General features: G+C 37.6%; 1 protein-coding gene across 1 annotated transcript; it reads left to right on the forward strand.

The window, feature by feature from the left end:
• The first annotated feature begins 12,782 nt into the window (after window positions 1-12,782).
• On the forward strand, window positions 12,783-13,799 carry LOC101408845 (olfactory receptor 4S2-like). Its single transcript, XM_004436965.3, has one exon. The coding sequence runs from the start codon at window positions 12,783-12,785 to the stop codon at window positions 13,797-13,799; it is 1,017 nt and encodes a 338-aa protein (XP_004437022.2).
• Window positions 13,800-15,029: the final 1,230 nt, after the last annotated feature.

Genomic DNA, 15,029 nt, shown 5'->3' on the forward strand with positions numbered 1-15,029 from the left:
AACAAAAGACCCTGAATAAGTAAAGGAATCCTGAGAAAAAAGAACAAAGCTGGAGGTGTCACACTCCCTGATTTCAAAATACACTACAAAGCTATAGTAACCAAAACAGCATGGTACTGGCACAAAAACAGACACACAGATCAATGGAATAGAATCCAAAGCCCAGAAATAAACCCACACATCTATGGACAGCTAATCTTTGACAAAGGAACCAAGAACATACAATGGAGAAAAGAAAGTCTCTTCAACAAATGGGGTTGGGAAAACTGGATAGCCACATGCAAAAAAATGAAAGTAGACCCTTACCTTACACCATACACAAAAATTAACTCCAAATGGATTAAAGACTTGAATGTAAGACCTGAAACTATGAAACTTCTAGAAGAAAACATAGGCAGTATGCTCTTCGACATCGGTCTTAGCAACGTATTTTCAAGCACCATGTCTGACCAGGCAAGAGAAACAATAGAAAAAATAAACAAATGGGACTACATCAAACTAAAAAGCTTCTGCACAACAAAGGAAACCATTAACAAAATGAAAAGACAACCTAACAATTGGGAGAAGATATTTGCAAACCATGCATCTGATAAGGGCTTAATCTCCAAAATATACAAAGAACTCATGCATCTCAACAACAAAAAAACTACCAACCCAATTAAAAAATGGGCAAAAGACCTGAACAGACATTTCTCCAAAGAAGATATACAGATGGCCAACAGGCACATGAAAAGATGGTCAAAATCATTAACTATCAGGGAAATGCAAATCAAAACTACAATGAGATACCACTTCTCGCCCGTCAGAATGGCTATAATTAACAAGACAGGAAACAACATGTGTTGGAGAGGATGTGGAGAGAAGGGAACTCTCATACACTGCTGGTGGGAGTTCAAACTCGTGCAGCCAGTATGGAAAACAGTATGGAGATTCCTCAAAAAATCAAGGATAGAACTACCATATGATCCAGCTATTCCACTGCTGGGTATTTATCCAAAGAACTTGAAAACACCAATGCGTAAAGATACATGCACCCCTGTGTTCATTGCAGCCTTATTCACAATAGCCAAGACTTGGAAGCCACCTAAGTGCCCATCAAGGGATGAATGGATAAAGAAGATGTGGTATATATACACAATGGAATACTACTCAGCCATAAGAAACGATGAAATCCAGTCATTTGTGACATCATGGATGGACATTGAGGGTATTATGCAAAGTGAAATAAGTCAGAGGGAGAAGGTCAAATACTGTATGATTTCCTTCATTAAGTAGTAGATAATAACAACAATAAACAAACACACAGAGACAGAGATTGGATTGGTGGTTACCAGAGGGGAAGGGGGGAGGGAGGAGGGTGAAAGGTATAATTCAGCACACGTGTGTGGTGATGGGTTGTAATTAGTATTTGGGTGGTGAACATGATGTAATCTATGCAGAAATAGAAGTATAATGATGTACACCTGAAATTATACAATGTTATAAACCAATGTTACTGCAATAAACAAAAAATTTTTAAAAATAAAATAAAATAAAATAATAAAGGACATGAATGTAAATCACATAATCCACCAAAGGAAATAAAGTGAGATTTAAAAGAAGTAAAAAGAGCCAGAGAGAAAGAGGTAGAAATGGAAGTTAAACAAAGGAGGCCCAACATATATATAAGGGATGTCCCTGAAAAAATAAAATCAAAACAATGGAATAGAACCAAATATAAAACTATAATCTAAAATATATTCCAAAAATTTTTAAATACCTAAATCTACACATTGTAAAGATCCACTGGATACCAGGAAAAATTGACCTAGAACAATCACCCCCGAGACATATTCTAATAAAACTATTAGACATTAAAGATAAAGAAAGAAATTCTCAGGAATTCTAGGCAAAATGATGAAATAACTTACAAAAGCAAGAGAATTCCAGTGGCATTTGAGTTCCCAAAAACAGCATACAAAGCAAGGCAACTGTGTAGCAGCATTGTCAAGAAAATTAAGAAAATATAAACCAGAATTTTATACCCAGCCAAGCTGTCTTTCAATAAACAAGACGATAAAGAAAACTTTTGATCATGCAATAACTCAGTAAATACTGTACGTAAGCACTCTTTCTGAGGAATCTACTACATGATGCGCTTCATCCAACCAAAAGATGACTGGGAAAACATCAATAAAAATACTGTCAGTTCAATCAGTTGTTTTTTCATGTATTTTCATGGCTTTGCTGTTAAATAATCTTAAGATTATTATGTCTTCTTGGTACATTGATCCATGTATCCTTATTCAATGTCCCTCTTTATCTTTGGTAATATTCATTATACTAAAGTCTATTTTGTCTGTTATCAATATAGTTGCTCTAGCTTTCATTGATTAGTGCTTTATTGTATTTTTTTTTCATAATTTTAGCCTTAACCTATGCATGTCTTCATATTTAAAAGGTTTCTTATAGGCAGGATAAATTTGAGAATGTTATTTTATAGAATTTGAATATTTTTAATTGGTGTGCTTAGACCATTTATATTTAGTATAATTATTGATTGGTTTGATTTAATTCAAACATCTTATATGTTGTTTGCTATTTGTTCCATGTGGTCTTCGTTCCTTTTTTCCTCATTTTCTGCCTGATTTTGGATTAATTGCATAATATTTATGGTTCCTTTGTACCTCACTATTTGATAATATTTATACTTCTTTTTAAAATATTTTAGTGGTTGCCCTCTGATAAATAATATATATATTTAATTAATCACAGTTTACCTTTAAATATTTTTTTACAACTTCATATATTCTAAGAACCATGCAACAGTATACTTCCAATTCCTTCCTCCCACTTTTTGTGTTGTTTTCATATAATTTACTTTCACATATGCTATAAACCCACAATATTTTGCCCTAGACAATTACTTATCTTTAAGAGAACTAAAATAAGAAAGAGAGTCCTTTATATTTACTCTTTTTTTTTTTTTTGAGGTAGATTGGCCCTGCACTAACATCTGTTGCCAATCTTCCTTTTTTTCTTTTTTCTCCCCAAAGCTCCAGTATGTAGTTGTGTATCATAGCTGTAGAGCTGTAGTTCTTTTATGTGGGATGCTGCCTCAGCACAGCTTGATGAGCTGTGAGTAGGTCCACGCCCAGGATCCGAATAGATGAACCCTGGGCCGCTGAAGCGGAAAACGCAAACATAACAGCTGAGCCACCAGGCCAGCCTCTATATTTACCCTTTTTTAACAATTCTGGTGCTATTCATTTCTTTGTGTACCTCCAAGTTTCTACCAGATATCATATTATTTCTGCCTGAAAAATGTTAATATTTCCTGTAGCGTAGGTCTGCTGGTATGAATTCCCTCAGTTTTTGATTGTCAAAAACAATCTTTATTTTACCTTTATTTTTGAAAAATATTTTCCCTGGCATAAAATTATGGGTTGGCATGGGCTTTACTTTACTAAATACTTTAAAGACATCTCTAGTGCCTTCTAGGTTGTATAGTTTCTGATGAGAAGTTTGCTGTAATACATATCTTCTTTTTCTATATAATGTGTCTTTTTTCTCTGGATGCCTTCAAGGTTTTCTCATTGTCTTTAATTTTCAGCAGGTGGAATATGATGAGTCAATGTGTGGTTTTACTTTTCATTTATTTTTGTTGTTATTGTTGTTTATCCTGCTCAAGTTCCCTGAGATTCTTGGATCTGTGGTTTGATCTATTTCATTATTTTTGGAAATTCTTAGTCATTATCCTTTCAAATATTTCTTTTGCTCCATTCTCTCTCTCTCTCAAGACTTTTGATATCATCCTCGAGTTCCTGGGTACTCTGTTCCGCAGGTTTTCTCCTGCTCTTTTTTCCGTTTATTATATGTCAGTTTGCTAATTTATATTAACCTATCTTTAAGTCACTATTCTTTCCTATGCTGTGTCAAGTCTACTATTGAGCCCACCTAAAGCATCTGTGATCTGTTACCATGTTTGTTATGACAGCCAAATATTGACTTGTATCTTTGGTGGGTCTTGCATGGCAGATTTTACCATTCATCCCCCAGGCAGAGAAGACCTTAAATTGTATTGGCATAGGATTCTGGGTCCAGGCCTTTCTCCTACTCCTCCTCAGTGGTAGAATGTTCTTTTCTTTTACCCTTCACCCTGCCCCAGTGGATCTTAACATGTATCCTGGGGAAACAGGCATCTTCCTCAGAGGCCTAAGTCTTTTGTTCTGTAAGAGAGAAGGGTCTGAGTCAGGCTATGTGCTTTTCCCCCAGTGGCAGCTGCTCTCCTCATCCAGGCTTGTATCATCAATGTAGGTTTTCTCTAGTCTCCTGCCCTGTCCCCAATATTTCTCATGAACACCTAGTGGAGGTCCCTATAGAGAAGATCCCCTTATGGCATGAAGTCCCCTTGGGTCTATGGCTCTCGGGGATTCTATACTCTCATGCTAGCCCACATTTGGCCTTTATACAATTTTGTTCTTAAAATTTAGCTGTATTTTTCTTACCCAGTTGTGTGGCTCTTGGTATTTCTTTCTACAACACTCTCACAGTGATCCAGTGCTTGTGTACCATCTCTGCTTGTATGGGTCTATGTTTCCTTATATTTCAGGATATTTGGTTACTCTGCAACCTCAACTCTCTGATAAGTTCAAAAAAATTTAAGAATTTGTAATTTATCTAGATTTTTTCTGTTGATAGGCTAGGAACAACACCATTTCCGGTTTTCTACATCCTAGGCAAATCTAGAAAGTAGAAAATCTAGAAATGAATCTTCAAGTTGTGTAAGACTCAACACTGAAAATTAGGAAACATTTTGAAAGAATTCAGAGAAATTAAAGAAGACCTAAATAAATTGAGGGATATATCATTTAAGATTTAAGCTTAATTAAAATATTGAGTATTCCCAACTTGATCAATAGATTCATTGCAATTGTAAATAAAATCCCAGAAGGTATTTCTTTTTGTAAATTTACAAGCATATTCTCTAAAGTACATGAAAATGCAAAAGGTCAAAAATAGTTAAACTACCCTTGAATATGATCAAAGTTAGTGGACTTACACTACTGATGATCAAGAGTTACTACAAGGGGCCAGCCCAGTGGTGTAGTGGTTAAGTTTGCACACTCCACTTTGGTGGCCCGGGGTTCAAAATTTCAGATCCTGGGCACGGACCTACACACTGCTCATCAAGCCTTGCTGTGGTGGTGTCCCACATGCAGAATAGAGGAAGATTGGTGCAGATGTTAGCTCAGGGCCAATCTTCCTCACCAAAAAAAAAAAAAGAGTTATTACAAGATTACAGTTATTAAGATAGATATTGATAGAAAGATAGACAAATAAACCAATAGTGTAGTGTAAAAATCCAGAGGCAGATACATACGTATGTGGACATTCAATTTATTACAAAGGTGCATAGAAGAGCTATGGATAAAGGACAGGCTTTTCAATAAATGGTGTTAGTTCAAAATGAAATTTTTTTCATAGGGATATTCCCTCACAGAATATCCCAAAATTAATTCCAGGTGGATTTTAGATGTAAATGCGAAAAGTAAAACAATAAAGCATCTAGCTATTAATGTAAGAGACTATCTTTATGAACTTGGAATAGGGAAAGATTTCTTTTTTTTCTCCAATTATTGAGAAATAATTGACATACATCACTGTATAAGTTTAAGGCATACGGCACGATGGTTTGATTTACATACATTGTGAAATGATTACCACAATAGGTTCAGCTAGTATCCATCTGCTCATATAGATACAATTAAAAGAAAAGAAAGGAAAAAACACTTTTCCTTGTGATGAGAACTCTTAGAATTTACTCTTAACAACTTTCCTATATATCTTACAGCAGTGTTAACTATAATCATCATTTTGTACATCACTAGTACAGATCTTTCTTGATTTATGATGGGGTTATGTCCCAATAAACCCATCACAAATTGAAAATATCATTGGTCAAAAATGCATTTAAGAAGCCAGCCCGGTGGCGTAGCAGTTAAGTGCACACGCTCCACTGCTGGCGGCCCAGGTTCGGATCCCAGGCACACCCCGATGCACCGCTTCTCAGGCCATGCTGTAGCAGTGTCCCACACAAAGTGGAGGAAGGTGGGCATAGATGTTAGCTCAGGGCCAGTCTTCCTCAGCAAAAAGAGGAGGATTGGCATGGGTGTTAGCTCAGGGTTGATCTTCCTCACAAAAAAAAAAAAATGCATTTAAGTGGCCAGCCCGGTGGCGTAGTGGTTAAGTTTGCATGCTCCACTTCAGTGGCCTGGGGTTCACAGGTTCAGATCTCGGGTGCAGACCTACACACCGCTTATCAAGCCATGCTGTGGCAGGCATCCCACATATAAAGTAGAGAAAGATAAGCATGAATGTTAGCCCAGGGCTAATCTTCCTCAGCCAAAAGAGGAGGATTGGCAACAGATATTAGCTCAGGGCTAATCTTCCTCACCAAAAAAAATGCATTTAATATATCTAACCATCATAGCTTAGCCTAGCCTACATTAAACATGCTCAGAAGACTTACCATTAGCCTACAGTTGGGCGAAATCATCTAACACAAAGCCTATTTTGTAATAAAGTGTTAAATATTTCATGTAACTTATTGAATGCTGTACTGAAAGTGAAAAACAGAATCGGTTGTTTACTCTTGTGATCCAGTGGTTGACTGGGAGCTATAGCTCACTGCCACTGCCCAGCATCACAAGAGAGTATAGCACTGAATATCACTAGCCTGGGGAAAGATCAAAATTCAAAATTCAAAGTACAGTTTCTACTGAATGCATATCGCTTTTTCACCATAATAAAGTTGAAAAATTGTAAGATGAACTATTATAAGTCTGTACTTGTTTATCTTATATCTGGAAGTTTGTACTTTTTGACCACATTTCTCCAATTCTGTCTCCCCCCAATCTTGGCCTCTGGTAACCACAAGTTTGATCTCTTTGTCTATGAGTTTCTTTTTGTTTGGTTTTTTAGATGCCACTTATAAGGCAGATCATACAGCATTTGTTCTTCTCTGTCTGACTTACTTATTTCACTTAGCATAATGCCTTCAAGGCCCATCCATGTTGTCACAAATGATAGGATTTCCTGATTTTTTATGGCTGAATATTCCATTGTACATATATACCACAACTTCTTTATCCATTCATCCATCAATGGACACTTAGGTTGTTTCCATGTCTTGGCTATTGCAAATAATCCGCTATGAACATGCAGATATCTTTGTCAGTTAGTGTTTTCATTTTCTTTGGATATATTCCCAGAATTGGAATTGCTGGATCATATGGTAGTTCTATTTTTAGTTTTTGAGGACACTCCATCCTGTTTTCCAGGGTGGCTGTACCAGTTTACAATCCCATCAACAGTTCTCCACATCCACACCAGCGTTTGTTATCTCTTGTCTTTTTGATGATGGCCATTCTAACAGGAGTGAAACGATATCTCATTGTGGTTTTAGCTTGTATTTCTCTAATGACTAGCGATGTCGAACATCTTTTCATGTACCTGCTGGCCTTTTGTATATCTTCTTTTGGAGAAATGTCTACTCAGGTCTTCTGTCCATTTTTTAATTGAGTTATTTGGTTTTTCTGCTTTTGAGTTGTATGAGTTCTTTATATATTTTGGATTAACCCCTTATCAGATATACGGTTTGCAAATATTTTTTCCCATTCCATAAGTTTTCTTTTCACTTTGTTGGTGGTTTCTTTGGTTGTGTGGAAGCTTTTTAGTTTGCTGTAGTCTCACTTGTTTATTTTTTATTTTGTTGCTTGTGCTTTAGGTATCATATCCAAAAATTCATTACCAAGGCCCATGTCAAGGAGCTTTATTCCTGTGTTTTCTTCTAGGAGTTTTCATGGCTTCACATCTTATATTTAAGTCTTAAATCCATTTTGAGTCAATTTTTGTGAGTGGTGTAAGATATGGGTCCAGTTTCATTCTTATACATGTGAATATCCAGTTATCCCAGCACCATTATTGAAAAGACTATCTTTTCTCCGCTGAGTATTCTTGGTTCCCTTGTCAAATATTAGTTGACTGTATAAGAATTTCTTCAAAAAGTACTATTGTCTTAGTCTGTTTGGGCTGCTATAACAAAATACCAAAGACTGGGTAGATGATAAACAACAGAAATTTATTTCTCATGGTTCTGGATGATAGGAAGTCCAAGACAAGACACCAGCATGTTCAGTGTCTGCTAAGGGCTCACTCCCTGGTTCACAGAAGGCATCTTTTGCTGTGTCTTCACTTGGTGGAAGGGACAAGGTAGGTTTCTAGGGTCTTTCATGAGGGCTCTGCCATTATGACCTAATCACCTCCCAAAAGACCCACCTCCTAATACCATCACCTTGGAGGTTAGAATTTCAACATGTGAATTTTGAAGGACACAAATATTCAATTCATAACAATTAACATAATGGAATAGATCAATAAATTTTATTAAAATAAAAAGAACTTTTATTCATTAAAAATACCATTAAAAGAGAAAAAAAAGCAAGCTACAAAACTAGGAGAGGAGTCGATACAGATGTAGAGATAGAGATAGAGACATAGATACAGATATGATGAAGCACCTTTAGCCAGATTACATAAAATCCAGATTATATAAAAAGCACCTCTACACATCAATAGGAAAAGATAGGTAACCCAAAAATGGAACACAAAAAAGGCACATCCTACAAAAAAACTATCTAAATGGCATGAAAGTCATGAAAAAATGTTCAACCTCAGGAAATTTCTAATTTAAAACACAGTAAAATACACACAGTTTAGAATTTAGTTATCTGTTGGCATTTGAGGATAGGCAGTGGGGTGGGCTAGGGAAGGCACACACAGGAAGGTGTACGTTGTTCATAATATCTAACACTTGGATTACGTTTTAGCTTACAAGTATGTATTTATTAAACTAATTAATTAATACTGAAGTACATCACACATGGAACAATGATGATAATGATCCTCCATATAGCAATCATGATTGCTTCAATTCAATTCAACTGAGGCCCTACAAACAAAACAAAAGAAACCATGGAATGCATATAAAGTGTTTATAATAATGTAGGACATATACTAAGCGTTTAATCAATGGAATCCATTGTCATTAGATTAAAAGATAGATGTCAGACAGGAAATCCAGCAACCATAAAAACCAGAGGAATCCATTCTGAAAAGCCCTATCCTAAGTGGGCCCCCACACTTGACCAATGCAGTGGAAAACTTACTTGTATCTTTGGGGAGAATTTTTAACAGAGGAAGCAACCTAGAAGGCTCATGGGAGCTCATTACTTAGGACAGCGAGAGAGAACACAGCATCTTCTGGGTATCAAGGGGCTTTTCTTTCTCCTTCCCAAGCCACAAAATTTGGATTTGAAAGAGCCTTTTTCCAGGACTTGACCGAATTCACACTGAGCTGAAGGACAGCTCTGGATCTCAGGGAGAGAGCAAGTTAACCTTCGGGATGGTCCCAAAGTCACATATTTCTATTGTATTTACCCTCGGTCCTTGCTGCTAACTGAGCCCCTGCCAACAACTTAACAATGTGAATCTTCGCTTTGCTTCAGCATTCAAAATAACCTCAGCTTTGCGACCCAGGCAGCAATTCTAAGGAATAAATGAGGGACAGACTATTTTTCAAAGCAACATACCTGCTCTGACCTACAGAAATCTAAGACTATTGGAATAGGAATAGTGTTCGGAGGGGTCATAGCTGGGTAGAGGATTCATAGGACCCAGAAGCGGGGAAACGATGGGAAGATTTCCCTACTCTCCAGGTAAGTGAGTCTCTTTCATTATCTTTCTTTCTTGCTTTATGTTTCCCATCTTTGTGATACGCAGGATAAAAATAAGAATAACTAGCATTTCTTAAGAACTTCCTATGCACCAGACACTACGCTAAGCTTTATGTGCATTAGCTATTTTAATTCTCACATCAACTGTATGAGGCAGGAAGTAGTTATCTGTATTTCACAGATGAAGACAATGATTAAATAGGTGAAATTACTTGGTTACTGCAACACAGCTGGTAATTGGTGGGGCCAGAGGTTGAAAATCCAGCTCTATCTAATAAAAGTTTGTGCTTTAACAAGTTTTCTATGCAAGGCAATGGATAGTGCTAAAACCAGGTTATCTAGAAAGATTCATAAACCAGTTAATCTATTTCCTTTCTCCCTCTATCCCTCCCTCCTACAAAGTTGACTGAGTCCTAATGTATTTGCTAGGCTCAGGATCAAGTGATGGGGATCCATACAAATAGGAATGGTTTCTGCATTTAAGTAGCACACATTCTATAGGGGGAGACACACAAGTAGTCTAAAAGACAAAGATTTTAAATATTATAGAAATAAACAGAGGATACCTAAAGGGTCATGAAATGCCTCTACTGCAGACTTTTCAAACCCACCTTTTTCAGGAAAAATCTGCTGACAAATTTTTTCAGTGATTCAGTATTTAGTTAAGGCATTGGAATTTAGCATTTGGTGAAGCCTAAGGCCCCATCAATAGGTTTTGCCTTTTTACTTATTCAACTACATGTTAAAAGGTACTATTGCCTTCCAGAATGTAGAATAATTCATGCTTAGTCCCAGCACCATATGGCAGGTGACAGTAGGGGGAGGGAAGGTGAGACAAAGGATCCTACTGAGTCCCAGACTCTGGCAGGAGAAATGGCAGAGTTTGAATATTCCTGTCCACAATCTGAACCATTTTCTAAGACTGTGCCCATCCTATACCAGAAATTACCAATTGATTATAAAGCCAATGGGTCTTCCTAGGGCATAGATATCAGGACTCCATAACTTATTAAAGTGTATTGGTGTCTATTATAGTTAATTAAATTTTGTTTGGCTTAATTAAAGTAGCAATTCCTATCCCAGAGACCCTAAAACAGTAAAGAGGATCCCAAAGCTATTATCAATATTTTTTAAAGGCCAATAGAAATTATATATTTATATATGGTATAATGTAGTACAGGCTAAGAGACTATATCAAGGTTGAATCTGTGTTCCACCAATGACCACCTACATGACTGTGGATAAAGTTATTAGCTATCAGTTTCTTAGTCTCACTACCCACATTCCAAGTGCTCGGTAGCCACAGTGAGCTACCATACGGTAACAAGCAGACCTAGCAGGCACTCAACCAAGCACTGTAAGGAGAGATGGGAACAAAACTTGGCTCCAGCAGACCAGGAATTGGTTAATAGCAGGAAACTACTGGTAATTTTGTTATATGTGATCATGTCTTTGTGTTTATGTAAGAAGATTCCTTATTTTTAGAGACACAGACACCAGAGCAAGTAGAAGTTGAAATGACATGGTGAGTGGGATTTGTATTAAGATACTTTGGCAAGAAAAAAAGAAATGAAAAAGAGAGATTGATGAAGCAAACATAGTAAAACTTTAATCATTTTTTAATCTAAATGATAATTATATGAGAATTTATAATATAATTATCTGCATTTTGTATATGTTTGAAATTTTTCATGATAAAATATTTTAAGTACTGGGAATCTAGTTGGAAAATAAAAAGACGTAATTCAATGAGCACTTACTATATACTGGTCTAAGTTTGGTACTTAAAACAATTGTCAAAAGAAGTCAGTAGCATTTCCATTTGAAGAATGAAGAAACTGAGGCTCAAAAGCTTAAATGACTTGCCAAAGCCTTGGACACAAGGGTTTGTGCAACAAAAGAAAACAAAATAAGAAAAGACTTGCAAAACTAATGGAAGCAGTATTTGTACTCAGGCAATACAAAAATAAAGAACGTACACCTTGTCCCCACTTTTGCACGTCTTTTGGTTCAAAAGAATACAAAGGTAACGAAACAAAGAAACCACATTCAATGACAGTGATTCATTGTATTGAAAAGATCATCCCAAATTTTAAGTTATATTGTTAAAGCTGGAGGAAAACTTGGTGTTCATGTAGAGTCCAACCCAATGGCCAAAGAAACTGCATCTCTATCACGGTAGGCAACTTGCCCCAGGTCTCACAGCTGGTCATTGTCAGAGGCAGACTAAACCTAGCTGAGAGTTATTTTCTCCCCATGTCCTACAACTACTAATGTTAACTAGGATCTGAAATCATGAGCATCTTACAAATGGTAGTTCCTTTTTGTAAAGCGGCTATGCATGTCCTAACTTTTAGACATATAAGGAGTGACAAAGAATGCAGTCCTGGTATAACCTAAAATTGACAAAACCAATCAGGCTGTTGGTAATTTGGGAGGCCAAAGAGTCACATAAAAGGCTAGTTATATCCCAGGTCTGACTCAAAGTTGTACATTTTAAGACTTACATACTTATGATCACAAATGTGTGTGTGTTTGTGTGTGGTTACTTAGATCCCATACATCAACTGGAAAATAGGCAGAAAGCATCCTGGAGTAAATAGAGTGGAGGTTATCACTTGAAGCCTCAATTTAATGAGAGACTTAATTCAAATTCTGGAGCAACATTGCTTCAGACAACTGATGCTGAACTGGAGAGCCTAGACTGCATTCCTAAATCTGTTTAAAGCCTATCAAACTGTAATTTTTCCTTTATCTCTCTCTCTCTACCACTCTCTCCCTCTCTTTCTCTTTCTCCCTACCCCTCCCCTCTTTTTCAATCTCTGGTAATCTTATGAAACAGACTTTACTCAAACAAATACCCTAAGTGAGAAATTTTGTGAATAATTGTTTAAAATAATACTAATAGTGTGATAGTACCATGTGCCCAAATCTAATTGGCCTTTATATGTTTTTCCTATAGGTAAAGTCAGACAGTGTTTTCCTCTTGTGAACTGCCCAGATTCCATGGAAAATAATGTTACTGAATTTATCCTCACGGGTCTTTCCCAAAATGAGCAAGTGCAGCAACTATGCTTCTTTTTGTTCTTACTCTTTTATATGATCCTCATGACTGGAAATTTTTTCACTATAATGACTATCCAAAGGAGCCCAAATCTCAACTCTCCAATGTACTTCTTTCTTAGCTTCCTATCCTTTGTTGACATCTACTATTCCTCTGTTACAGCCCCCAAGCTGATTATTGACTTCCAAGCCCAGGTCAAAAGGATCTCTTTTGTTGGTTGTATGGTCCAGCTCTTTTGTGTCCATCTGTTTGGCTGCACAGAGATCTTTATCCTCACAGTGATGGCCTATGACAGGTACGTGGCCATCTGTAAGCCTCTGTGCTATACGACCATCATGGACTGGAAGGTCTGCTCCATACTGGTGGTGACCTGTTGGTTAGGAGGGTTTGTGCATTCCTTCATCCGGACCATCCTCACTGTACAACTGCCTTTCTGTGGCCCCAACCTGATTGACCACTACTTCTGTGACATCCACCCTCTACTGAAGCTGGCTTGCACAGACATGTATGTGGTGGGGCTCATTGTGGTGGCCAACAGTGGCGTGATTTCACTAAGCTGCTTTGTCATTCTTGTGGGCTCTTACACTGTCATCTTGCTTTCCTTCAAGACCCGCTCATCAGAGGGGAGGCGCAAGGCCCTGTCCACATGTGCTTCCCACGTCGCTGTGGTGATCTTGTTTTTTGTTCCCTGCCTCTTCGTCTACCTAAGGCCTTCCACCACTTTTGCTGAGGACAAAATGGTGGCTGTGTTTTACACTATCATCACACCCATGTTGAACCCTCTGATCTATACGCTGAGAAACATGGAGGTGAAAAATGCCATGAAGAGACTGTGGATTGAGAGGTGGTTGGGTAGAAACAGGAGAGACCCTGATGTGAAGCTCAATGGGATTGGTACAGCCTCATTTGTACCAGTTTCCAAAGGAGGTGCTGGGAATAAGTCAGGTATCATACCTTAAATCCTATCACACAAAGAAATACTATAATAAAGCAGAGAGTCTGGGATTTGAAGTCTAAATACCCAGTCTGGAGGGCCTATTCTACCAATTACTAGTAGTTTGAATTTAGGCAAAAAGATAGTCCCTTACAGGTGCCCTGAGTGGATTAAATGGTTGTACAGAGAAATCTGATGCCAAAACACAGTCTGTTTCCTAACATATAGTACTGTTGTCTCTGAGCAATAACGTCTCAGTGATGTGGTACGTCAGGCATACATATCCTAATAAAGGAATGACACCAAAAACAAATGCCAAAGTGGATTTCACTATCCTTTGCCTCGCCTATTTCCTCATTTTAAAATGAGGTTAAAGCTACTTTTCCTATCATTTCCTAGGGTTATATAGAGAATCAAATGAGATAGAAGGGGAGGTGAAAGCATTTAGTAATAGTAAGGAGCTGCATTTATGGAAGTTATTGTTGTTACCATTAACCTGGCAACTCCAGACTTCCAGACAACTCTCATTTAAAGAATTTGGTTTGAGGTTTAGGGTTTCTCTCACATAATTCTCTTTAAAAAGTTCTTAGATGGGAATTGTTTCTGTTGATATTACAGCAGAAGCTACCCTGGACTCAGAATTAAAGACAACATGCTCCCTATAGGAATATCTGATACAAGGAAAGGATTTGTAGTGGATGTTGTAAGCAACCCAGATCCCTCTTCAGGATAAAGCTGCTCATTCCCTCAGCTGCCAGGAGTGATGGCTGCTCAGAGCTCACAGTTGCTGCTTCCAAAGAAATTGGCCTTCCCCCAGGGAGGCACCAATATCACATCTTCCTCCTCCAGCAGGCTGCAGCCAATGACTGGTCAATTTGGTGGTAAAAAGGCCGGGGCCTCTTGCCTCAGCTTGGAACAACTCTAAAGGGCCATCCAGCTCTAAAGCTCCCTCTGGGACCATCCAAGACCTTTTTTGTTTCTGCATCATAGTTCAACTTCTCCCTCTGCCCAATTCCGCTTCCTTCACGCCTTTATAGGTGTTGATCTTAAGGGCACTTCCCAATAAGCTTTTACACACTAACTCAATCTCAGGGGTGTTTCCTAGGGAACTCAACCTTTGACACAGGTCTCTAATCAAAGAGGAGAAAATATATGCAAATATTAAAATAATTGAAATCCCTTTTGCATGACTCAGAGAGAAGAGAGTTCTAACTTTTGAGCAGGCTTGCCAAACTTGTTTAACAACAATATGAAT

This window comes from Ceratotherium simum, chromosome 34 (assembly GCF_057802395.1).
Source record: "Ceratotherium simum simum isolate JZ-2026a chromosome 34, ASM5780239v1, whole genome shotgun sequence".
Taxonomy (NCBI): Eukaryota; Metazoa; Chordata; class Mammalia; order Perissodactyla; family Rhinocerotidae; genus Ceratotherium; species Ceratotherium simum.